This window comes from Vulpes lagopus, chromosome 12 (genome assembly GCF_018345385.1).
Source record: "Vulpes lagopus strain Blue_001 chromosome 12, ASM1834538v1, whole genome shotgun sequence".
NCBI lineage: Eukaryota > Metazoa > Chordata > Mammalia > Carnivora > Canidae > Vulpes > Vulpes lagopus.
Genome location: NC_054835.1, coordinates 80423204 through 80449028, shown reverse-complemented (window position 1 = coordinate 80449028; position 25825 = coordinate 80423204). Strand labels below are relative to the sequence as shown.

General features: G+C 36.4%; 1 protein-coding gene and 1 pseudogene across 1 annotated transcript in view; both read left to right on the top strand.

Annotated features, from left to right (window-relative positions):
• LOC121474207 (transmembrane protease serine 11C-like) overlaps positions 1 to 24634 on the top strand; it is a 54647-nt gene extending 30013 nt beyond the window's left edge. Inside the window, exons 6-10 of the mRNA XM_041727115.1 lie at positions 14820 to 14858; positions 18333 to 18504; positions 19740 to 19999; positions 20961 to 21103; positions 24473 to 24634. Coding sequence (XP_041583049.1) covers positions 14820 to 14858; positions 18333 to 18504; positions 19740 to 19999; positions 20961 to 21103; positions 24473 to 24634 — 776 coding nt within the window. The remainder of the gene's footprint in view (positions 1 to 14819; positions 14859 to 18332; positions 18505 to 19739; positions 20000 to 20960; positions 21104 to 24472) is intronic.
• On the top strand, positions 9140 to 10264 carry LOC121474208 (annotated as a pseudogene).
• Positions 24635 to 25825: the final 1191 nt, after the last annotated feature.

The following is a 25825-nucleotide window of genomic DNA, read 5'->3' as shown; positions in this document are numbered from 1 at the left end:
ACTTAAAGTTGAAAAAGACCTTAGCAATCTCTGGTCTGGTAGCCTTATTTGTAGGTAAAGAAGAGTCAATGAAATAAAATTCACTCTAAGTCATAAAATAAAGTCTCGGGCAAACCTGATTCTTTAAGCCGTATGTTCTGATTTTGAGTACATTCTCAACACTACTTCATGAATCAGTTTAGAACTGAGAGCTGCACTAAAAATCTACTTAAGATGCAACTTTTAAAATTCCAGTGTAAAAAAATATCTGGCTTCTTCTTTTAAATCTGAAGTCAATCGTTGCAGATCAAAATCTTTTAAACTCTGACCTCAGTGTTAACATCAATGAAGAAAGCATGTAAATCCATATCTAACTTAAAGAATTGCTGAGAGGAGTTGAAATCAAATATTATGCAATATTAACAATTATCAACAGTTATGAAGTACTTGAACAAACAAGGTACTAGGTACTGTAGGGAAATTTAAGAGAAAAAGAATATTGTCCCTCTCAGCAAAAAGCCTATAAAATAAATAAATACATATACGCAGATATATATTTAAGCTTACACTGATTTAGTGTATATGAAAAACACAAGCAGTATGACTATTACACAAATATATTTTAAGCTTATCTAGTATAAACAGTGTAATGTGGATTGGACCTAATACTGTCATCAGCTTGTGAAATGAATGATCGCAAGTATGCTACTAATAGACATTGCCACTCCCAGATTTAGGATGCAAAGAATGCTTCAATTATTAATACCCATGAACACAACGTTTAATTTTCCAGTCATTCCTGAATTCCATGAAAAATTACATCTACTACTTTCCAAGGTACTAACAACCAGTATTTATGGAGTGCATTCTTTAGTTAGATAGCCACGTTTTTTCCACCAATTCTAAACTCTCCTAAGGCAAGTTCCTTAACTTAATACCATTGACTTCAATGGGAAAAATTTTTATGCATTCCCAAATCTCTGAATTTCTGTTTACTTGCACTTAATTGACATCACATTCCCTTAAAATAGAGATGATAGGGGCACCTGTGTGGTTCAGTCAGTTAAGTGTCTGCCTCCTGACCAGGTCATGATGTCAGGGTCCTGGGATGGAGCCCTCAGTCAGGCTCCCTACAGCGGGAGTCTGCTCCTCCCTCTGCCTCTTCCCTTAACACACCTCCCCAACTCGTGCTCTTTTTCTCTCTCAAGTAAATAAATAAAATCTAAAAAAAAAAAATAGAGATGATAACCTCAATATTTAAAATTGGCTAACATAGTCAATTTTCCTTTATTACTTATTTTATAGTATGATTACTCACATGATCTTGTTATTTCATATTTTAATGACCGAAACAGAACATACATATAATACCTAATGTTTATGCAATTTAAATTTTAATGCATACAAAGAAAGAACAAGTAAAACAATGCAAATTATATCTCACCAAACAAGTTGACCTCACAGCATGATGCACTTGACACTGACTGTCATAAACTATCACTCCAAGAGCTAAGAAAAAAATGTAACACTAGACTAGATGCACCAACTACAGGACTGCAAGGATGACTACATGGTGGCTCTCCTAAAAGTTCTGGAAGGAAAAACTGAAGTCATTCCTTGTAAAAGTGAAAAAATGCCTCATAAGCTAAGTAGAGTTTTAACTGAAACACCTTATAAAGTAGAATGCTCATAATTTTAATGAGTATATAGAAAAATAATAATCATTTCCTACACAAAGATGCCTTGTATATATACTGGTACACTTAGCTATCTATTGAATAAGTATGAGAAATATTTTAAATACTTATGCTAAATCATATTTGTTCAAGTAAAAACTCAAATTATGTGGAAGTAATAGAAAGAATAAGAACACAGAACTCTATATACAAGGATGACGATCCTAACCCATTATTAAGAGTGTTACAAGAGGAAGAATGAAGCTCTGTCCTACCACTCATTTGGGAGCAGCTGGCAAGCACTGAGATATGGATGATGATGTTAGTAGAACACATTCTTTCACGTGGCTTGATCCTGAGATAATGCATGGCTTCACTTCTACTATGCTTTTAAGGAACCAATCATTCTTTAATGATTCTTTAATCCTAGAGGACATTTTCTAAAAGCATAGGATTGCCCAGAGTGTCCTTTCTTAACAAAGAATCAATGCTCTATAAACCTGTTTTATCAGCAAATAGTTTCTTAGAATATTCTTAGTGTAAGACCTTGACCATTCAAAATACCTTGGAAGTAACTCTTCTAAATAGGCAAATTTTCCAAATACTTTATTTTTAAATTTTTATTTAGTCAAGAGATAGAGAAAGAGTGAGCATGAGCAGGACAGGGAGAGGGAGAGAGAGAAGGGGAGAGAGAGAAGCAGACTCCCTGTTGAGCAGAGAGTCCAACATGGTGCTCCATCCAGGACTCCAAGATCATGACCTGAGCCAAAGGAAGATGCTTAACTCATTGAGCCACCCAGATGCCCCCCCCTTTTTTTAAGGTTTTATTTATTTATTTATTTATTTATTTATTTATTTATTTATATTTTACTTTTTTGACAAATAGCGAAAGTCTCTTTAAAACATTTTTTTTTCAAAAACCTTTCTCAAATTCAACACCTACTTTTCTGGCATCGCTATGGACATTCATTAATATATAATGGGTATTGTAGTTCCCTTAGGGAAATGTAGGATTATTGGTGCCCTCAATAAATGATCCTAATATTTAGGGTTTTCAGCTCTTATGTTTGTTCTTTTTATTTTATTTCTTTCTCATACTTCAATGTCAAGCAGAATTCTTGCTATCACTTCTGTTTTCTGTGTTCTTTCTTCTACCTTCTCCAAATTTCTTTTAAATATTTCATAGTAATTTATACATAAAAATTGGAAAAAGTAAATAGCCTTTGAATGAGGGTGTCTAGGACCTCATTACTTAATTAAATAAGCTCTAGTGAGTTAACTTTTTATATAACTTTTGACTCCTCAGACACCATTGTTTCCTGATTCTTGACTTTATTCCAGAGAAAATGTTGCCAAGTCTCCTAAAAGATTTGGAGCATTATTCCTGTTGGTATTTCAAAATGTCTTCCAGTAAAGCTAGATATTTATTTAAAATAATATTTAAGGATTTTAAAAATGCAGCCTCAAGCTTTGAGTTTGACATGCACATTATTAAATAATACAACTATGTATTAGACATGCCTGGAACACAGACATTACTGTCCTAACTGATATCCAACATTATCCATCTGAAGTTGGATAGATCTGTGTGATTAATTTTATGTGGCAACTTGACTGAACCACAGGATGGTTAGATAGCTGGTTAGATATTACTTCTGGGTATATCTGTGAGGATGTTTCCGGAAGATATTAACATTTGAATTAATGGACTGAGTAAACCTGATTGCCTTCCCCATTGTGTGTGGGGGCATAATCCAACCCATTAAAGGCCTAAATAGGATAAAAAGATACAGAAAGGGTAAATTCTCTCTTTCTGCCTGATTGTTGAGCTAGAACATTGGTTTTCTCCTCCCCTGGTACAGGAATTCACACCATTGGCAATCCATTTCTCAGGCCTTTGGATTTGAACTGGAGTTATACCACTGGCTTTATGGGTCTACAGCTTACAGAGGGCAGATCAGAGGACTTCTCAGCCTTCATAATTGCTTCTGAGCCAATTCCTCATAAAACATAAATGAATGAATGAATAAATAAATAAACAAATACTTCTGTTTCTCTAGAGAACTCTAATATAACCTGCAAGAGTACACAGCCAGTCACCATCAAGCCCAAACAATCTCAAATTTGCTATGGGCTTTCAGACAGCCTACTTGCCTCACATACTCCTAAGAGTACTTACTGTACTCTTACTATAGGTATTAACTGTACATATAGCTAGACTAATGTCCCTTTCACCCTCAGGTTTGTTCTAGCTTTTTATCATTTCCTAAGAACCTAAGCCTTTGGGGCCATTACACTTCTTATGCCCAGCCTGAATGAGTTATAAGAGTGGTGAGTTTTAAGTTCAAGAGTTTACACTTTGGTAGGGTCTGTTAAAGTCCATTAAATTACAAAAAATACAAGGCCAAAGTTTTGCTTTCTAAAATTTTATTTGATAGTATTGCATAAAATGAGCTAGAGGGGAGAGTTTTTAAGCAGAGAGATTGGTTAAAAAAGAAAATGGTGCAAATGTGAAGAATTGAAAATAATACTAGATGGGATGCCTGGGTGGCTCAGTGGTTGAGCATCTGCCTTGGGCTCAGGTTGTGATCCCAGGGTCCGACTCTGCCTCTCTCTGTGTGTCTCTCATGAATAAATAAATAAAATCTTTAAAAAAAAAATAATAATACTAGAAATAGTGACATATATCAGAGAGATTATATTTATAGAATTGACAGAACTTAAATGGTGTGAGGCATAACAGTGAGAGGAATTGAATACAATATTCAAGTTTTAAGTTTGAGGAATTAGTGGCATGATAACTTCATATAAAATAGCAGACAAGAGAGACATAGTAGAATATAGATGATTAGCTTACATTTTGAGTACTAGAATATACATTTCCAGATAAAATTACTGTTAAGAGGATAGAAAGACAAGCTACAGACTGGAAAAAAAATTTTACACCACTTACAAAGGACTAGTATCTAAAATATAGAGATAACTCTCAAAACCAGTAAAAAAAAAAAAAAATCAATCAATTTAGAAAACAGGCATGGGATGCCTGGGTGGCTCAGTGGTTTAGCCCCTGCCTTCAGCCCAGGGCATGATCCTGGAGTCCAAGGATCGAGTCCCACACTGGGCTCCTGCATGGAGCCTGCTTCTCCCTCTGCCTATGTCTCTGCCTCTGTGTGTGTGTGTCTCTCATTAATAAATAAATAAAATCTTTTAAAAAAAAAACAGGCAAAAGATGTGAAGAGATATTTAACCAAAAAGAGTATACAGATAGCAAATAAGCACTTGAATAGGTGTTCAATATCATTAGCAATTAGAGAAATACAACTTAAAACTACAATAAGATATTGCTACATTTACAGGAATGGCTTAAAAAATTTTAAATGATGGCAAAACCAAATGCTGGCAAAGATATGGAGGAATTGAATCATCCATACTATACTTCTGGGGATTTAAAATGGTACATCCATTCTGGAGAACAGTTTGGTTGGGGTTTCTTGGGGGGGGGGTGGTATTTTTTTAATTAAAAATGCAAAAGCCATAAAACCCATTAATTCCACTCCTAGGCATTACCCCAGACAAATGATGGTTGTGTTCATCCAAAAATGTATACATGATCTCTAAAGCAGCTTTATTCCTAATAGCCAAAAACTTAAAACAATCCAGATATCCTTCAAGAAGTTAAGGGTTAAACAAACTTGAGCACATCATATCATGGAATACTACTCAGTAATAAAAGAACTTGGATGAATCTCTAGAAAATTCCACTGAGTGAAAGAAGCCAATCCAGAAAATTACATACTGTATGATTCTATTTATATGAATATATAACATTCTTGAAATGACAAAATTATAGAAAGGGAGAACAGATTAGTGGGTACCAAGGATTAAGGTGGGAGTAGGATTGGAAATAAGTAGTTGTGACTATTAAAGAGCAACATGACAAATTCTTTTTTTTTAAGATTTTATTTATTCATTCATTCATGGGAGACACAGAGAGAGAGAGGCAGAGACACAGGCAGAGGGAGAAGCAGGCTCCATGCAGGGAGCCTGACGGACTCGATCCCAGGTCTCCAGGATCAGGCCCTGGGCTGAAGGCGGCGCTAAACCGCTGAGCCACCCGGGCTGCCCAACACGACAAAGTCTTGTGGTGATGGAAATGTTTTGTATTTGACAGCATCAATGTCAATATCCTGGTTTTGATATTTTACAATAGTTTTGAAGATGTCTTTACATCTCTAAGAGCTATTATTACCTTTGGGGGAAATTTGGAAAAGGGTACACAAATATTATTTATTACAAATGCATCTGAGTCTGCTATTATAATAAAATTTTTTTAAAAATTATACTTACATACACATTTCTTGGGATTAGATATTAGACATCCTGATAAGTTTGGCTCTTTATCTCTTATGTTCCTAGATTTCTGGGTTACTGTTGTAACAAATATTATTTAAATGGGTCATAGCATGAGGTTTTTTTTAAAAGATTTTATTATTTATTCATGAGAGACACAGAGAGAGAGGCAGAGACACAGGCAGAGGGAGAAGCAGGCTCCTCTCAGGGAGCCCGATGCAGGACTCAATCCCAGGACCCGGGGATCACGACCCGAGCCAAAGGCAGGTGCTCAACCACTGAGCCACTCAGGCGCCCAGCATGAGTTTTTTAAATGTCTTTGAGAAGCTTGGCAATATTTTTAAGACTAAAAGTCTAGCACTATGGAGTTACTCCTACCATAATATAATAATGATATTTTATCTTCCATTCCAGCAGACTAAAATCTTTTCTACTGAAGTATAATTGATATGCAACATTAATTACATTCATTTCAGGTGTACAACATAACGATTCAATATCTGTATATATTGCCAAATGAACACCACAATCACTCTAGTTAACAACTGTCACCATAAATATTTATTTAAAACATTTTCTTAAAAAAATAAATAAAAAATAAAACATTTTCTTGTCATGAGAACTTTTAAGTTCTGTTCTCTTAGGAAGTTTCAAAAATGCAATATGGTATTAATGATAGTCACGATGCTGTACATTACATCCCCATGTACATAGCTTATGTATTTTATAAGTGGAAAATAACCCCCTTTAGACTCACTTCTCCCATTTTGCCCAACTCCCCCCACCCCACATTGATTGATTTGCAGATATTGAACAAACCTTGCACCCCTAGGATAAATCCCACTTAATCATGATGTATGATTCTTTTAAGCCATTGTTGAATGCAGTTTGCTAATATTTTATGAGGATTTTTGCATCCTTGTTCATCAGAGACATTGACCTATATATATATATTTTTTTTTTTCTCATGACATCCTTCTTTGTTTGGTGTCAGGTTAATACTGACTTCATGAGTTTGGGGTGTTCCCTCATCTTCTACCTTTTGGAAAAGTCTGAAAAGAATTGGTATTAATTCTCCTATAAATGTTTGATAGAATTCACCAGTGAAGCCATCTGTTTCTATACTTTTTTTTTGTTGGGGGCTTTTTGTTTACTGACTGAATCTCTTTAGCAGTAATTAGTCTGTTCAGATTTTGTAATCTGATGATTCAGTCTGGGTAGGTTGTATGTTTCTAGAGATTTATCTATTTCTTCTAAATTGTTAAATTGTTGGCAATATAATTGCTCATAGTAGCTTAGGATTCTCTGTATTTCTGGGTATCAGTTATAACATCTCTTTCACTTCTGATTTTATTTATTTGAAATATCCCTCTTATTTCTTAGTGAGTCTAACTAAAGCTTTGTCATTTTTGTTTCTCTTTTCAAAGAACCAGCTCTTAGCTTCACTGATCTTTTCTATGATTTATCTCTATTTTACTTATTTCTTCTCTGACACTTATTATTTCTTTCCTCATGGTAACTTTGTTCTTCTTCTAGTTCCTTGAGATGCAAAGTTAGGTTGAGATTTTTTCTTGATGTTAAAATCTTTTGACAATCACAAACACTTAATATAAGATTGGAAAGGTACTGAAACTATCAGGCAAAACCACTTTGATTCTTCTTTTTACATTACTGATGAATTCTGTATGACTCTTGCCTGCTTCTCTTATTGCAGTACACATTAAATAGCTGAAAATACCATATACTAGATGCCAGTTTTAATGTTTTTTCCCCTTAAAGTGATTTTTGTTACTGATAAGTTGTGCATCCAAGAGCTTTTATTAAAGCTCATCTAAGGAAAAAGTCAATAAGGGACCAAAAAAAAAGTCATTCAAAATATGAATAGCTCTCTTTAAAAAAAAAGAAATGTCTTTACTCAGTCTGTCAACTTGAGTCAGGAAGAAATTTAAACTTAGAGATTTCAGAATTTTTTCCTAACCAGTTTTTCCATTCTTTGTGCCTTCTACATTCTTTGTCTCTTATGTAAAATGTCTGAAGAAACACACAGGAGTCCTACGTGTTCTGAGTAAGAAAAGAATAGTTGTGGTTTGTGTTCAATGACAGGTTACTTGTGCAACTTCAAAAACCATGTAATTTTCATGGCTTTACTCATAAGTATTGCATAAAATAAGTCTACAAGTTCTCTTATGGTTATCATTGGGTCCATTAACTAATGCCTGAATATTTTTATTTTTCTGTTTTTTTAAATATGCACAGTTGCCAGAAGAATTATTTTACTGTAGAAAAAATACATTTTAAACAAGCAACTTAGGTAAATTCCAGAGAAAAACTTTTAATTTGTTCAGGATGAACAAAATTATTACAAGGTGATGGTTATTTTGCATCAAAAACTACTATGTGCAAACTGACAGAGAACATGAAATTAAGAAATTGTCTGAGAAGGGGCGCCTGGATGGCTCTGTTGGTTAAGCATCTGCCTTCTGTTCAGGTCATGATCCCAGGGTCCCGGGATCAGGCCTCACCTGCTCCCTGCTTAGTGGGGGATCTGCTTCTCCCTCTTCCACTCCTCTCCTTGTGCTCTCTCGCTCTCTCTCTCAGGCAAATGGCTAAATAAAATCTTCTTAAAAAATTATCTGAGAAGACAGAGCTAAGAAGTAGCTTCATATATTTCTTAAGGAAAGCAATGGATATGAACTGAAAGAAATCCGTCCCCAAAGTATTCTCCGCTGGGTGTTACCCCAGGGCCAAGCCATCGAAGTGCTGACCTTCACAAGATGCCTAGGCCCCAGAGAGAACCAAACTAGAAACTTTTCTAAGTGAAAGTGCTAATCGTACATATTAACCTTCTATCCAATATTTGTCCTCAAAAGGGCCCCTTAGAAACACAAGCATGTCATTCCAAAAGCCTAAGACAGATGCCATTACTCACACTGTCCACTGCTCCCTGTACCAACTATCTAAATGCATTCTTCAGGACATGTTTGTCCTCTCTCCATTTTAGGAGCCTTTTGTACTGCTTAAAGGCTTAAGATCGATGATGCCTAAATATAGAATAACATCCAAATAAATTTGCATTCTTCACATTTCTTGAAATCTGCATGAAAATTTTAAAAAATTGGTGACACTGTAGAGCAATGGTGGTGGTGGCAGCCGCGCAGAGCCCGGCCGCTGAGCCCCCCAAAGTGCTGCTTCTGTGGGGCGAGCCCGCAGCCCCCCGCGGCCCCCCGCAGCCCCCCGCCCCACCGGCCGCGCTGGGCCCTCCCGGAGGCCGCCTGCAGGGCCGCCAGCCTTATGCACCTGAGCCCCAGGAGGAGGTGCTGCGCAGGAAAGAGCAGCAGCCCAGCCTGCCAGAGACCGCAAGAAAGCTCGAATGAGGGAGCTGGAACAGCAAGTGGTAGATTTGGAAGAAAAGAACCAAAAACTTTTGCTAGAAAATCAGCTTTCACAAGAGAAACCTCATGGCCTTGTAGTTGAGAGCCAGGAGTCAGGACAGCGGTTGGGGATGGAGACCCAGGCCCAGGGGAACAGAGTGAGGCCGCAGCAGGTGCACCCCCCACCCCCAGAGCATCCCCCCATGGATCCTGACAGCATTGACTCTTCAGACTCAGTCTGATACCCTGTTGGGCATTCTGTTCAACTTGGGTCCAGCCATGTCCTTCAGACATCCTTCCCCAGAGTCTACAGCCTGGAGCAGCGTCCAGGGGTCCACCCAGAAGGACCCAGCTCCTTACCGGCTTCCCCTTCTCCATCACTGGGGACCTCATCAGCCAAGCTGGAAGCCATTAATGAACTTATTCCTTCTGACCACGAATATACCAAGCCCCTAGTCTTAGAGATACCCTCTGAGTCGGAGACCCAAGCTAATGCGGTAGTGAAAATTGAGGAAGCACCTTTCAGCCCTTCAGAGAAAGATCTCCCTGAATTCACTGTCTCAGGGAAGGAAGAACTTATAGAAGATGACTCCGTTCCAGAGCTGGGCACCTCAGATCTACTTTCATCCAGCCACTGCCTGAAGCCATCTTCTCTACTGGATGCTTATAGTGACTGTGGATATAAGGGGTCCCTTTCTCCCTTCAACGACATGTCCTCACTGCTTGGTGTAGACCCTTCTTGGGAGGACCCTTTTGCCAATGAACTCTTTCCCCAGCTGATTAGTGTCTAAGGAATGATCAGTGCTGTTACCCTTTCCCTTGACCATTATACTGCCTGAAGATAGCAGAGAAGCCTGTGCTTCGTTTAAAAAAGCCAAAGTAGAGGGTATACGGTCCTAGGGGATTCTTCTAAAGTATTTGTCTGTTCAAATCTTATAGGTCACCTCAAGTATTGTCTTTTGTCATCTAGCAGTGCTAGGTACTCAGATATATTACTATAATCCAGAATTACAGCTTTTGAAGTGGTACCTGTATCTTAAGGGCAGTAGTCTGGCCTAAAATTCTTATGTAAGCATCATTGGACAAGTGTCTTAGACATGAAATTTGAGTGGGCCTTTAATATTTCTTTTCCCTCGTCTTGGCATCCCAAGCTGGCCTCCAATTTTAGGTCCTTTAGTTTGCTTCTGCAAGCAGAGAACACCTATCTAAAGGGGCTCATTTCCCTCATGTACACTTCAAGTAAAAATCAAGAATCTTTTGTATAACTATGAAAATTTACTATGTAAATACTTGATGGAATCTTTCCCTGCTAGTGTAAGAGAGGAACAGTGCTCTGGTTACAGTGCTTTCTCCATTTATTTAAAACAACCTGTGCAATTAAAAAAGTGCAATGCAAAAAAAAAAAAAAAAGATTAAAAAAAATTGGAGCACAGTTCTACCTTAAAAACTACCACCTGCAGGGACACCTGGGTGGCTCAGCAGTGGGGCATCTGCCTTCAGCTCAGGTCGTGATCCCGGATTCCTGTATCAAGCTCCTTGCGGGGAACCTGCTTCTCCCTCTGCCTGTGTCTCTGCCTCTCTCTCTGTGTCTCTCATGAATAAATAATATTTTTTTAAAAGCTACCACCCGCATATACAATTGACTATTAGGTTTAATTAATTTTAAAGATATCATTAATTTTAAAATTTATTAATTTTATTAAAACATTTTATTTTATTTTAAGATTTATTTATTTATTCATTCAGAGAGAGCGAAGAGAGAGGCAGAGACACAGGCAGAGGGAGAAGCAGGCTCCCTGCAGGGAGCCCGATGTGGGACTCGATCCAGGGTCTCCAGGATCACACCCCGGGCTGCAGGCGGCACTAAACCGCTGCGCCACCGGGGCTGCCCTAAAGCATTTTATTAAAAGATGTATTTGTTATAGTTAATTAAGTCTTAAAATATTTTTTAAATTTCATCTTCAGGGACAAAATAGCATATTGGAGATACGTGCTGTAAAAAAAACTAATCTACATCACTCTGAGGAATGACAGATATGTTATGTCTAACCATAGACATAATTTTCAGTCTAATTAGAAACATAAAGAAACGCATTTGCTAAAGCTACGTATGCAGTCAGGTGATTAATCCAAACCTGTAGTGTGTGAAGAATCAGTTTTTGTTCAACCACAATCCAAGTCCGTGCTCTGTTCCTTTGTGTTTTAATTCAGACCAGTCATATTAATGCTCCTTTTTGGAGGGGATCGGGGTGGTGAAAACATTATAAATAAACTTCCAAGGTGGAAGATGATATTTCCTGTGTTACAAAACAATTTTATAGTAGTAACCTTATTCAGAAAGTCTATGTACATTTATTTATTTTTAAAATTTTCTCAAACCTAACACATGAAAATCTTTAAAGATCCCATAAAAAACTCCAAAAGTGAATCAGCTAATCTCCTCTATATTTTTAATGCTAGAACCCTAGGAAAACTATCTGAAAAGTAGGATTAATCAATTTATTTAACATTTGGACTCACATAAAGTAATAAATTCACCTAAGTAATAAATTCACTAAGTTAAAGCCCATGCTCTATGCAAAATTTATGTTATAAATTTATCTACTGCTACTGTAAAAATCTTCCTTATACTTCAGAATCATACAGCTTAGTTTTCATCATTCTTATGTTTCAGATATTTTTTAAGGAAGAAAAGAGTCGCTGGATATGCTTTTATGAGCATATCCAAATTTGCATTTCTTATTTTACAATCCCAGAAAGACACTAAACATTAAATAATTATAGATCCAAAAGCCCATTCAGAAAGCATCTAAGCATCTCTCCTAATCTAACGTTCAACAATGAGTGAATCATGCCTATTTTGCCCCCAGTAAATTTCATTGACTCCTTCCCAAAAGAATGTTTGTCATCAGCTATTCCTATTTCCCCTGCTGCCCTTCTATGCTGCATGATTTTTCTTGGTGCATCCAATTTTCTATGCACAAATATACCATAGCACTAATCATAGAGGATTACATTAACTACTTAGTTGTACATCTCTCCCACTACACTCCAAGTTCACTGAGGACAGGGTCCACATCCATCGTTTTTTATTCCTGGCCCATAGGAGATCAATGCACAGTTCCTCAGCTGTTTTTTAAAACTGATTTGTCTTATTATCCTTTGATGGAATCTCCTCCTTGGCAGAGACAGTGCCATTGTTTTTTGTCACTTCCTTTATACGCTACATTGTAGACAGTATCTTAGGTTACAGAGTTGACTCCTGATTCACAGGTAAATCCATAAGAGTTCTAGCCTTTGAGTGTGAGCCAAGGGATTTAAAGGAAGGAAACACAAAGAGCCACACAGCAGTGACTCAATCCGAAGGAGTGACAGCTTAAATTACTTCTCCATTTATTGTACTTGTCTGTCCTCCTCCAACCCAAGTGATAGTTATTCTATTAAGCTCTGGGATTATACAACTATTAAAAGCAAATTATAAGTCAAAAACATTTCTTCCCTTTAGCAAATCATACATCAATAAAGAAACCTCAAAGAAAGAAGGTTCTGTGAATATAGTAGGGTTTTCTAAATAATTAGTTCTCGTAAGGTGTAGGATTTGACATTTTTCCAGTTGATTTTCAGGAGTTTAAGCATTTCCCAATCTCTTACTACGGTTTGGTATATTTTACTAAACACACAAAGTTCAATATCAAACTCTTTAGGTATCCTGTCCAAATAAAATTAGCTGCTGGAAGGCAGCTCTGAAGGATTAGGTGGAAATGGGCCACCTTTCTGTTTAAGTGAATCTGGCTCATGTCTACTCAGTCTATCTGACAGTTTAATTGGTCCTACCTTTTTGTTCAAACAAGCTGACTTTCTGGTAAGATTCTTTTGTCTCCCTGATTTGTTGTGCAACCTAATGTAAAAGTGTGCAACTATAATTATATACAAATGGATACTCCCTTCTGGATTTATAGAAATACAAGAGCATAATAAAAATGAACTTACATTGGCATTTATAGTATTTAACTATCAAGCAGGTAGTAATTCATTTTTAAAGAGAAACTCTTAAATAGAAATGGCTAGTATATTTACATTTCTTTCCATCTGAAATTTGGGACATAATTGTGATTCACTCGTCCACCTTCCCACACACTTTCATCATGAATTAAACAGGTTTGCAGTTCTGCAAGGATTTGGGACCTAAAGCAAAACAATCTATTGTAAATCTTAGCCTAAAATACTCCCTAGATGTCTAGGAATGGGTAGACAATACTAAAGTCTGCCTTATTACTAGAGTAAAAAAATTTTTTATCCAAAGCAAATGGTAGATGAAATGACACGCTTAATTGAGTGTTTTGAATAATTGAAACCACACAAAGGATATTAATTTTAAAAGGATCAAATTGTAGCAAAATGCACTCAACACCAAAAAATGCACTAAATATAATAATGTGCATAGTCTCTCCTACTTATTAGCATTATCTGTTATGGTAAATGGTTATTTCAGTATCTTAACCTGGTTTCTCAAAAAGCAAAGCCTGACACAGAGACTTTCATGTAGTAGTTGATCTGAGAAAGAGTAGAGCAAAATGAATAAAATAGAGAGGAAGAATTTTCAGCATCGGAAGCAACTCTAGCTCCATCCCATGGGATCTTCTGAGTACTATATTAGAACTGTATTCCTCTATTACTAAAGGGGTAGGCATTTGTCTATTGACTCCCATCTTACACCAATTCCAGCAGAGTTAACTCCCACATTTCCTATTGTCCATCTTGGAATGTCCAGTGGGTTCCTTCTGGCAGAAAATGAAAAATCTAAGGCACTAACTTGAAAAGGACATGTGTCAAATCACTCCTGAGTAAAGTGGATCCAAATCTGTGTAGAATTTGTTACAACATTGTTATTGGGATAAGCTACTGGTGAAGACTATTTAAAGTGGTGCATAGGGGATCCCTGGGTGGCTCAGCAGTTTAGCGCCTGCCTTTGGCCCAGGGCGTGATCCTGGAGTCCCCGGATCAAGTCCCACATCAGGCTCCTTGCATTGAGCCTGCTTCTGCCTCTGCCTGTGTCTCTGCCTCTTTCTCCCCCTATGTCTATGATGAATAAATAAATAAAATCTTTAAAAAAAAAATAAAGTGGTGCATAAATGAGTCATCTGGTGATTTGAATTCAAGATACAGTGAAAGATCACTATTTTTCATATATTGTAGTACTTCCCAGGACCCAGACCTCTTTTTCAACTTATAATGCGGAACTTGAGAGTCTTTTTTATAAACAGAAGAATGAATACTAAAATTTTATTTCTCTCTATGCTAATCCATGAACTAGAAATTATATGATCAAAAATGAATAAAATGATTACATTTACAGAATAATGTGTTCCCCAAAAAGAAATAATTAGTATTAATATGTTCATAAATGTAAATATTTCCTTTTTCTTTTTTTTTTGACTTTTAGATATTGCAATGCCGACAGCAGAAAATCTTCTCAATGCTTGTAAGTTCATTAACAAAGAGTAATTTTCCAGTGAAACTTAATTCCCGGGATGGCAGAAAAAGACTTCCACTTGACAATCAATATGGTACCCATAAGGATATAGTGGGAAGTCTGCTTTTAGAAATTTGTGAAAATGTGACTGTGGTTGGTCTTAAATAGACTGATATCATTGATTAAATTGACTGATATAAATTGATTTTAAATGAGAAACGCAGGATTACATGGCATAATGACAGATGGGATCTATGGACAAGCAGTGATAATGAAGAATTTAGGATCTAAAACCAGCTGCACATCAGTTTTGAGCCCCAGACCCAACACATCCTAACTGGATGGTTAACGTTAGTTTCCCAAACCCTCAGTTCCAAGCTGTTGCAATGACATAAGAAGATAGCACAAGTAAGGTACTTACAAAAGTATACAGTTCATAATAAGCACTCAGTAGATGTTGGTTGTATTTTTTTTTACTCTACCTATAAAAACTTTAGGCCTAGGAACTCACTATGGAATTCTGATCATGCAAGCCAACCTTAGTGAGCTGGGACTCACATGCAAGTAGCTTCCTTGCTGACCAAGACACTCTGCTTCCACTTTCTCTACAACCACTGTGGGAAATTTGATCCCCAGGGTTGCCAGAACCTGTAGCAGGCTGTCAGAGAAGCACTGCCCTTATCTGGGCATTGAGACTAATTAGGAGCTGGAAATCACTCTTCAGGGCCCAGTGACACCAACCATGATGGCTCTTAGTACCTTTCAGTCACCAGAAGAGTTATTTCTGAGCAAGCTGGGCAAAACTTAAGCACAAAACTGTGTTAGATTATTTTGCTCTCTGAATGTATTTTGACTGAACAATCCTCAAGCTACTTAATAGGACATTTTTAAGTCAATCATTCCAATTGGAAATTTTAGTATGGATACAATCAAAATCCACAATTAAAAATGTGTCAGTTTCATAGAAGAGAGGTAATCAAGACAGGAGTAAAAATGGCAATAAGAAAGAGATCAGCCAATCTGTGCATCTGAACTAAGCAACCATTCAGATCAATATTCTGAATTTGACTTGGCCTATTTGAAATTTTAATTGTACTTTAAATAAAAAGTGAGAGGGGAATGGTAGGCAAGAAAAATCAAACAGGATTGAAGAAAGACTGGAGTTTGGTACATGACAAAATATATTAAAGTACAGTAATGAGAGATGAGATGGAAGTTAGAAGGGTAGGGAGGGTGTAAGAGCTTGGTAGAGTCTTTGATGTTTCAGAAAGTGTCAACCATCAAGTCTTCATGATATTCCTTAAATTCTTGAAGTTTACCGTATGACCTTTTCTGAAATAACAAAAGCTACAAGGTGCCATTAAGATTTCAGCAGAGGTAACAACAAGGTAATACTGCAGAGGTGGCAGCTGGAAGCTTAACAGACACAACACTATGAGTAAATGAGAACTCAGAATGGAGATTGAGGCATGGATATAAATTAGATTACAATTCTGAACAAATGCACAAACAGGAAAGTAGAATCACCCAGGGGAGGTTCTCCTAGCCCACGGTGAAGCATCTTTGTTTTCCTATTTCTCCGAAGCAAGTTGAGTAAAAGCCAACTTCCTTTAGGAGTTGTCCAAACCAAAGGGAGGATAGGGAAGAACCATTATACCTTTGGGTTCTGAGTTATTTGTTTTATCCTCTGAAGATTCCATGATAAGGGAGTGGAAAGAAAGAGGAAAAGAAAAGGGCGTCACAGTCAGTGAGTCAAAGTGAGACTCTCTCATTCAAAAATAACAACCACCTAGGCTCTGCTTCAGCTAAGTGGTTTTTATAAAGAGGATGCCTTAATAATCAGAGGTTTAGATTGCATCAAAGAGAACAATCCAGTATCAGAAGCAATATACAAATTTAAGGACTTCAGAGGGCTAGCAAAGACCTTTTTATAAGTCTGCATGTCCCTCCCCTGTCCTCCTGATGCCTTTCCACCTTCGAGAAAGAGTATCTCAACCATATCTTGTAGTATCCCTATGAAACAATTGACCATCTACCCTCTCCAATTAATTTAAATGTTCTCATTCTTGATACAAATACCTTTCTCTAAGTCAGAGTTCCATAACCTTAACACTATCAGCATTTGGGGTTGGATAATTCTTTGTTTTAGGAACAGTTCTATGCATTATAGGATTTTTAGCAGCATCCCTGGCCTCTACCTACCAGTAGTGCACTCCCACACATAAATTATGACAACTAAAAATATTTCCAGATATTGATAAATTTCTCTTGGGATTAGGGGTGGAGTGCAAAATTGTCCCTGATTGAGAACCACTGCTTTCATCTATGCCCACTGCATTGATTATGGCAAGTGTTTCTCATTCTCTAAATATTATGGAACACACCCATTACAGAAAGGGGTCTTGAAGTCAAATATTTTTATTTCAAAATATCTTGTGAGTTATATGACATAGACTTCATTTCTACAAATATTTATTGAGTTCCTTATAGGTGGTAAGTTCTCTATGATAGGTCCTAGAAATATATATATTTTAAAAGATATGGTTCCTGCCCCCTAAAAAGTTTGATTAATGAGGCTGACAATCTCTAGTAAAAGATACCACAAATCTTTAACGAGCTCAGTGCTTTTGTTAGAGTAAGATGACATAATCAAGAGAATCAGAAAGAGACAAAATAAAAGTAAAGTTGTACTATTACTACAGATTTGCTTTAAAAATTTAAAGAATCCAGTTTCTCTGGATCTAAATTGACACTAGAGGGACACATGGGTGGCTCAGTGGTTGAGTGTCTGCCTTTGACTCCGGTCATGATCCGGGGTCCGGGGATCAAGTTCCACATCAGGTTCCCCGCAGGGAGCCCGCTTCTCCCTCTGCCTGTGTCTCTGCCTCTCTTTCAGTATGTCTCATGAATAAATAAATTAAATCTTTTTTAAAAAATAAATTGACACTAGAGCACAGTCCTGATGCAGAGAAGCATTTTACTTTGGGAAAAGTTTGGCTCTCTTCATGTGTTATTCCTTTTAGCCAGATATTGTGGATTTAACTTGAATGCAAACACGTTTCTGTTTACTCTCTCTTGTCAACATCTCATTGACATTCACAGCCATTCACCCTCTCTTATGAATGTTTCAGAGCAATCACTGCTTTAAACAACTGCTCACAAAATTAAAAGCACACATTTCTATATACAACTTAGTAACTGGATAGCAATTCTTATCTTCCAAATGCAAACATTTCATTTCACTTGGTTCTTATAACAGATCATAGCAAGGCCATACAGATACACAGAGAGTATATGTAACTGATGAGGATGGAGGAGGAAGATGTCAATCTAATTTGAATGAATTCTCAGGAAATCTCATGTCCTCAGTTAGACTGTGGGCTTTTCCTCAGTCAATCTTATTATGAGAGTTTGTTTACTATAGCAATGCATGCATAGGCAATATCAATATCATTATATGCTAATGAATTCTATTTTGAGCAGGTTGTGGACAACGGACAATAACTCCTTCTGGCAACAAGATAGCAGGGGGTATGGATGCCCAGGAAGGGGAATGGCCTTGGCAAGCTAGCCTTCAACAGAACAGTGTCCACCGATGTGGAGCCACTCTGATTAGTAACAGCTGGCTTGTCACTGCTGCTCATTGTTTTATAAAGTAAGCTTTGGACTACATAAAGCCTCAAAGCTACTCATGTACCAAAAGTCTGAAACATATCTTTCAAGAATATGGACATACATCTGAAACTAATGGTGTACTATATGTTGTCTATTGAGTTTAAATAAATGTTTTAAATTCAAAACAAAACAAAAAGAATATGGCCATACAACTATGCCTCCAACTGTTCAGTATTGTGGAGTATACTCTCAAAATCACTCAATGAATCAGTTTTAAAAAGAAGATATATTTAGGCTAGAAGAGGGTCTGTCAACAGTGGCACTATTATATGTGGTCCAAATGATTCTTTGTTTTGGGATGGCTATCCCAGGCATTATAGGATATTTAGGAACATCCCTGGCCCCTATCCACCAAATGCCAGTAGCATCCCCCCAGGATTGACCACCAAAAATGTCTCCAGTTATTGCCAGATGTCTCCTGGAGGACAAAATAGCCCTCAGCTGAGAATCACTAAGCTAGACTTAATTCAATTTTATAAAGAAACAATAAATCCTAAACTGAACACCGGCCTTCTATTTCTTTCTCATCATTATTTTATCTGGTCTTATTTATTTAATCACAGGTGTATGAATTCATCTTGCATCACCCCATATATATTATAGCCCTACTTGAAATTATTAATTCTTTAAAGGAGTGCACCAAATGTTTGGTTTATTTTTACCCTTTTTTAAATTTCTATTGGCTTTATGTAGCACTTACTGGTTTTATTTTTAAATAAAAATCCCCTTTAAACTTAAGACTTTGAAATGTTCTAACAGCACTATTTTTCAGGGCTTAATACAAAAATCCTTCATTAACAAATTATAGTAAAAATCAGAAGCATCTTCCTCTTCATAGCTTTTAATGGTAATAGAGAATTTAGGCTACTTCCATAAGTTTACTCTGTCCCATAATCTTGCCCACTTTTTATTTAGTCTTACTTTCTTGTCTTATCATATTTATCTTTCTAAATACTCTTGAGCCTTTCTAGTCAGATAAAATTAGTTCCCATGGCTTGTTTTTTAAAATATAGCTTATTGAAAAAATAAAAATATAGCTTACTGAATTATTCAGTCTATTTGTGTTGTTTTTATTTTTTCTTTTACATACAGCTTTGCTTTTGTATGTTAAATGCACTATGGGTATTCAATACATACCTAATTGTTTGAAAACATATATTAATTCCTACAACTCTGAAATATAGGACTTTTAATAAATAAATCTATTTTCCTTAGAGCCAGTGATCCCAAAGAATGGAGTGTTAGTTTTGGACTTCTTTTAAGTGACCCACAAACACAGCGAAGTATCAAGGATATTATAATTCATGAAAACTACCATTATCCTGCACATGATAATGACATCGCTGTTGTACATCTGTCCTCGCCAGTATTATATACAAGCAACATCCGAAGAGCATGTCTTCCAGAAGCTACTTATACATTCCCACCCAATTCAGATGTGGTGGTCACTGGATGGGGAACATTAAAGTCTGATGGTGAGTTCCTAACCTTCCTTCATTACATTGTTTGAATTTGAGTTTTAAGAGTTAAAAAAAAACATTCCAAATCACAACTAAACCTGAGAGATACTCTCTCTGGATCATTTCAAAGAAGATAATGTGCAATGGATGGAAAAATATCCTCAACTACATTCATACAGAAACTACAATTTCATAGAACTTTTGCCATAATTTCCCTTAACAATGGCAGTTTTTATAGAAATGCATTATTTGAAGCAGTAATTCATTTTCCTCTATTTTATTCATTCATTCATTCAATAAACATTTATCTTGATTACCACCTTTATTCCAAACACCAGTATGCATGGTTTGGATATTTTAATGAATAAAAGAGGCAAATATTCCTGTCCTCATGAAGCTTACATTTTTAGCAAAACGAAGACAATAACCATGAAATATAATAAATAAGTACATTACACAGCATGTTTTGTGCAGGTAAGTACCATAGCAAACAATTAAAAAGGACTACAAAAAAATAAAATAATAAAATAAAAATAAAAACATAAAAAGGACTACAGAAGATTGGACATTTCTGATGGGGAGAAATGAGTAGCCCTAAGTGACAAGGCAATACCTAAGCAAAAATCATTTAAATATGTGCATCCCATGACCTTAATGATGTAAAGATTTAGTGGCAATTTATGTTCATAAAAGCATCTGAAAGCAAGAAAAAATCTAAAATTAATTATAAGATTCAGAATTACAGTAACGGCAGAAAATCTTAGAATGATTATAAAATATATGCTTCTGGAATATGAATTTTACATTTTGTTTTCTAAGGCATACATGTAATCTGCTTTGTGACTAAGAAAGGAGACAAAACTAAATGGATGTTTTACATTGATTTGAAAATTGTACATAGTGTTAGGTACTAATAAGCCTAGACAGAGATATCAATATTAACTTTAGCAAAAATTATATAATTTTCTTCCTTTAGGAACAAGTCCTAATATACTCCAAAAAGGATTAGTGAAGATTATAGATAATAAAACCTGCAACAGTGAAGAGGTATACAGTGGTGTGATCACACCTGGAATGTTGTGTGCCGGGTTCCTGGAGGGAAGTGTGGATGCCTGCCAGGTAAATCTGCCTATTCCATTTTCAAGATTTTTTTTGTGTGTTTTAACTCCAGTCTATTTGTTCAATTTTCTCAAAAGAAGAAATTTTTTATTTAATAAGATAGTTATTAAATTAAAATACTACAGGGCTAAACTGCTCTTACTGTTACAAGAAGCTGTCATGACGTAGGAGTGGGGAAGAGACTAAATCTGGAATAAGCAATAAAGAGATGAATGGAATATTGGCAACTTTAGTAGTTAGATTGGTCCTCCTTCACTGAGAAGCACTCAACTGAATCCAACACCAAACCTAATGATCATGGAGCTTTCTTCTTTTGGGTGATTCCAACACTCTAAATAATTTGTTGACTTAACAATGCTTGTATAGCATCTCCATGTGGTAGGCACTGTTTTAAGCTCTTTACAAATATTAATTTATTTAAGCTATGATCATCCTGTGGCATACGTTTATACTATTGTAAGTCCTATTTCTCAGATGAAGAAACTTGAGACAAGGAGATCAAATAAATTGTTTAAACTCACAGGTATTAAGTAGTAGAACTCAGACTTCAGCAGAGCACACTGTGCTATAGAGCGTATACATAGTGAATGCTCCACTAAGCTGCCTTTCCTATGCTTAATATGCTTCAAACACCTCTGGTGCTATTTATAAGCAATAGTCTCAGAGTTAACAAAAGTACTACTGCAGTTATCTAGGCAAGCAGAATCAGTGGTAAATCCAGAAAGACCCTTTTTTTTTAATTCATTCATTTTAATGGACTACTCCATACCAGACGCTGTGCTGAGTGCAGAGGAGTTAAAAGTGAATAAAGCATTATCCCCGTACTCTAGAGTTAGAAGACGAACAAACAAGTACTTACAATACATAATTATCATCTCCAATTACAGATTCCCATCCTTCCAACTGCCCCACTAACCTTATTCTTCCAAGTTATGACAAGTTTAAATCCTAGTTTCTCTCAATTTTCTCTATCCATCACCTTTAGCACCATGACTCTCTTCTAACCCTATGCAGCCTCGAGGTGTTATTATTTCAACCACTCCATTGACAGTACCCTCAGTGACTTCACCATCTTCTACTTCCCCACACCTATGCTAAATAATCTCCAGCCACAGAGCAATATGATTATTTTATTGACTCCTATGTGTGAGCTCCTGAGCACAACTAGAAGAAATCTGATAGCCTTGTAAACTGGTGTCATATATATCACAGCTGGGTCCTTAACACACTATAGAATTATTTAATACCTCCTTTGTAGTCTATGTCAGCCTTTCATTGCATTGTTTGAATGTGATCCTATATGCCCTTACACTCCTTAACATATGACATTTCATCATACTAACTAGAAAAAAGAAATGAAAAAAGTCATGAGAGATCCTTTAATTTCTTTTCTGTCCTTATCTTCACCCTCCAGGCTCAGGACAAACAAATTAATTACTTCTACTCTTCAAACCTAATCTTTTGTCTGTATTCTTCACCCACTCTCTGTCTACACAAATATTTGAACTTTACATTACTTTGAACTTTCTTCCATATTTTCCAAACTGTCCCACTCCAATGGACTCTTCCACATTCCTATAAGTATTATTAGGTCTCTACTTTAGTACATCCTACTTTATCTTTCTTTTTCCCTTCTTGGTCAAATCTCTACAGAATAGTTTACCATCAGTGTTCCATAGTCTCAACTTATTTACTCTCTAACCCACTGCTTACAGACTTTTGCCCTATCAGATCAGTGTAAGTATTTTAGCTAAGATTACTAATGACAATATAATTGCCAAATCCAATACACGTAGAGTGGAAGATGGACTGGAAGCAAGTAAGTTAGAGATATTGAGAACTATTAAAAGATCCTAAAAAAGGTAATAAGGGCTTCAACTAAGACACATTAGGAATGAAGAGACAAGACAGGTAGACAAGACTGCAGGAGTGATTAGAATTAAGGATGAGGGAAAAGAAGGAATACATGCTAAATTCCATGTTTCTCCCTGAGCAACTGGAGAGAAGATGTACAGGAGAAAAGGAAGTTTTGTGGAGAATGAAGTTTGGAGTGTGCTAAATTTGAAGTGCCTGTGAAATATCCAGGTATATATGTCCAATGTGCCATTAGAAATAAAAACCTTGAGCTCAAGAAAGAGTTCTGGCCGTAGATATATATCTGAAAGTTATCATCATCCTGTGGTGGTAGTTAAATTCAGGAGCACTGATAGAAATTGCTCAGATACAGTATATAAAATAAGCACCTAAGTGATAGAACTCTGGTATAAATGCTTTTAAGGGGCTAACAGGAAGAGATAAGAAAGATCAGAAAAATAAGAAGTTTAGAAGGTTCTTTGGTAGAAAGAAAAACCATTTAGAAGAAAAATAAGACCAGGAAATGAAAATTTCAATATAAACTTCTACTTCAGAAGAAATCTGATAGCCTTTCAAGCCACTTAGCTATGAAAGGAAAATAATTAGAGCAATAGAAGAGGTCTTAAGATCAGAAAGGCTGTCATTTTTTTTGGATGGGCAAAACTGGAAAAAACAATGTATATGCCTGGTGGGGAAAGACAGTGGAGAAAATGAAGGCATATTAGGAAAAACAAACAAGAGAAGATTATTGATAGAACAGTGTCCTTGATCCAGAGCGCAGGTGGAGGGATTAGCCTTAGAAAGAACTAAGTATCTCCATTTAGCTGACAAGGAGTATGAATACAGGTGTGGACTGATGCAGATGAGCTAGGAAGTCAAAAGAGACAGGACAAGAAATGGAGAGATTGCTATCTATTATTCTCCATTTACTCCATGAATTTGAAACTAAGAGATTAGATTCAGAGGGAGGGCACTAGATTTTTAAAAATTGTAAAATAAGCTTTGTGTACTATTGGTGGGAATGTAAAATGGTGCAGCCTCTATGGAAAACAGTATGGCGGTTCCTCACAAAAGTTAAAAATAGATTACCATATGATCCAGCAATTCCACTTCTGGATATATACTCAAAAGAAGGGGCACAAATAGATATTTGGACATTGAACCCATAGGAGCATTATTCACAATCCAAAAGATGAAAGCAACCCAAGTGCCCACTGATGGATAATTGGATAAGCAAAATGTTGTATATACATAAAACTGAGTATTATTCGTCCTTAAAAAGCAAGGAAATGCTGACACATGCTACAACATGGGTGAAACTTAAAGACACTGTGTTAAGTGAGATAAACCAGCCACAAAAAAAAAAAAATACTGAATGACTCCACTCAATATTGAAATATCTAGGGTTTTTTTTTTTTCCTTTTTCTGCATCTCCCTGACTTTATTACAGAAGAGAAAAATAAGCAGTATTCACCTTTAAAGTATAGTAATTGTATGTATCCTTTTTCTCTCTAGGGTGACTCCGGTGGACCTCTGGTTGGTGCAGATTATAAAGGCACTTGGTTCCTTGCTGGCATTGTAAGCTGGGGAGATGAATGTGCTCTCCGAAACAAGCCTGGTGTCTACACTCGTGTAACATACTATCGAGATTGGATCTTGTCCAAAACTGGTCTCTAGTGCAGAAGTTCTTTATAAAGTTTGAAAATTATACCTTTTTCAGGTATAATTGTATACAAATTACAAATTGTAATTTGTAAACAATTCCAAATATGTTTGTAAACCACATTTAACTTAGAATACCTTTCTTTATGTGCATTTAATGTTGCAAATATAAGGATATACAATTTCAGAACTATGAAAAATTTGTATGTTAGATTGTGAAAAGGGGCTAGTGACAGTAATGAACTAGGATATATAATTTCCCCTTTACCCCTCTCCAGACTGAAGGTAATTATATGAACAAACATGGATTACAGTTTACTAAGGAGGTCTTCTCCACCGATTTGTCGACCCAGGTACCTTAGGAAATCACAGAATATGTGTTGGCAATCAACTCCCTTCCGAATGTATAAATAATCCCCTGCTGAATCACACGGCTGCCACACGATCCATGTGTTGGTAAGTTGCAGCCTAGTGAATTGCAGTGTAATGCCTATAAAAGTTCCCAAAGAAAATCTGTCTAGCTGTGTTCTTTCCAGTCTTCATGCCAACGTTAATCTCTTCCCTATCTATGGCTTCCTCACTCTCTTGACACAAAACAGCATGATAATCCCACGGGATACGTTGAATTGATCTGTTCCTATTTCTCTTTTACATGTGAGGCCAAGATGTTTCTCACATTGAAGCACGTAATAGTAAAATTATCATCAGACACATGGGCTGTGTTTCACTATGTAGGCTTGAACATGCTATGCAGATAACATATAAGATATGTATTCCATATCTTCAATCTCTTAAAATTCCTCAATAATATCAATTACCAGACAGAATAAATAATATGGAAATTTTGCTTTCATTTCACTTTCCTTTTGCCCATACAGAAACATTCCAGCTGAGGGCACAGAGGTCTATAAATGCACTGTTAGGGCTCATGCCAACTTGCCACATAAACAGATCAGTTGGCTTTTTTCATGAATATTATCTTTTGGCAGTGAGTTCCCAGACTGTGTGTGGTCCAGGCCGTATCTCCAAGTCAGTTTATCTTTCTCTTTTTCATCACCGAAAGCTACCACTAATAGCTTTTATTATGATATAGATTTTGTTCATGGACCCCAAGAACAATTATGTTCATATAGTAGCTAACATTTATAGACCACTATGTGCCAGGCACAGCTTATATGCATTATTACACTAAGCCCTCACAACGTT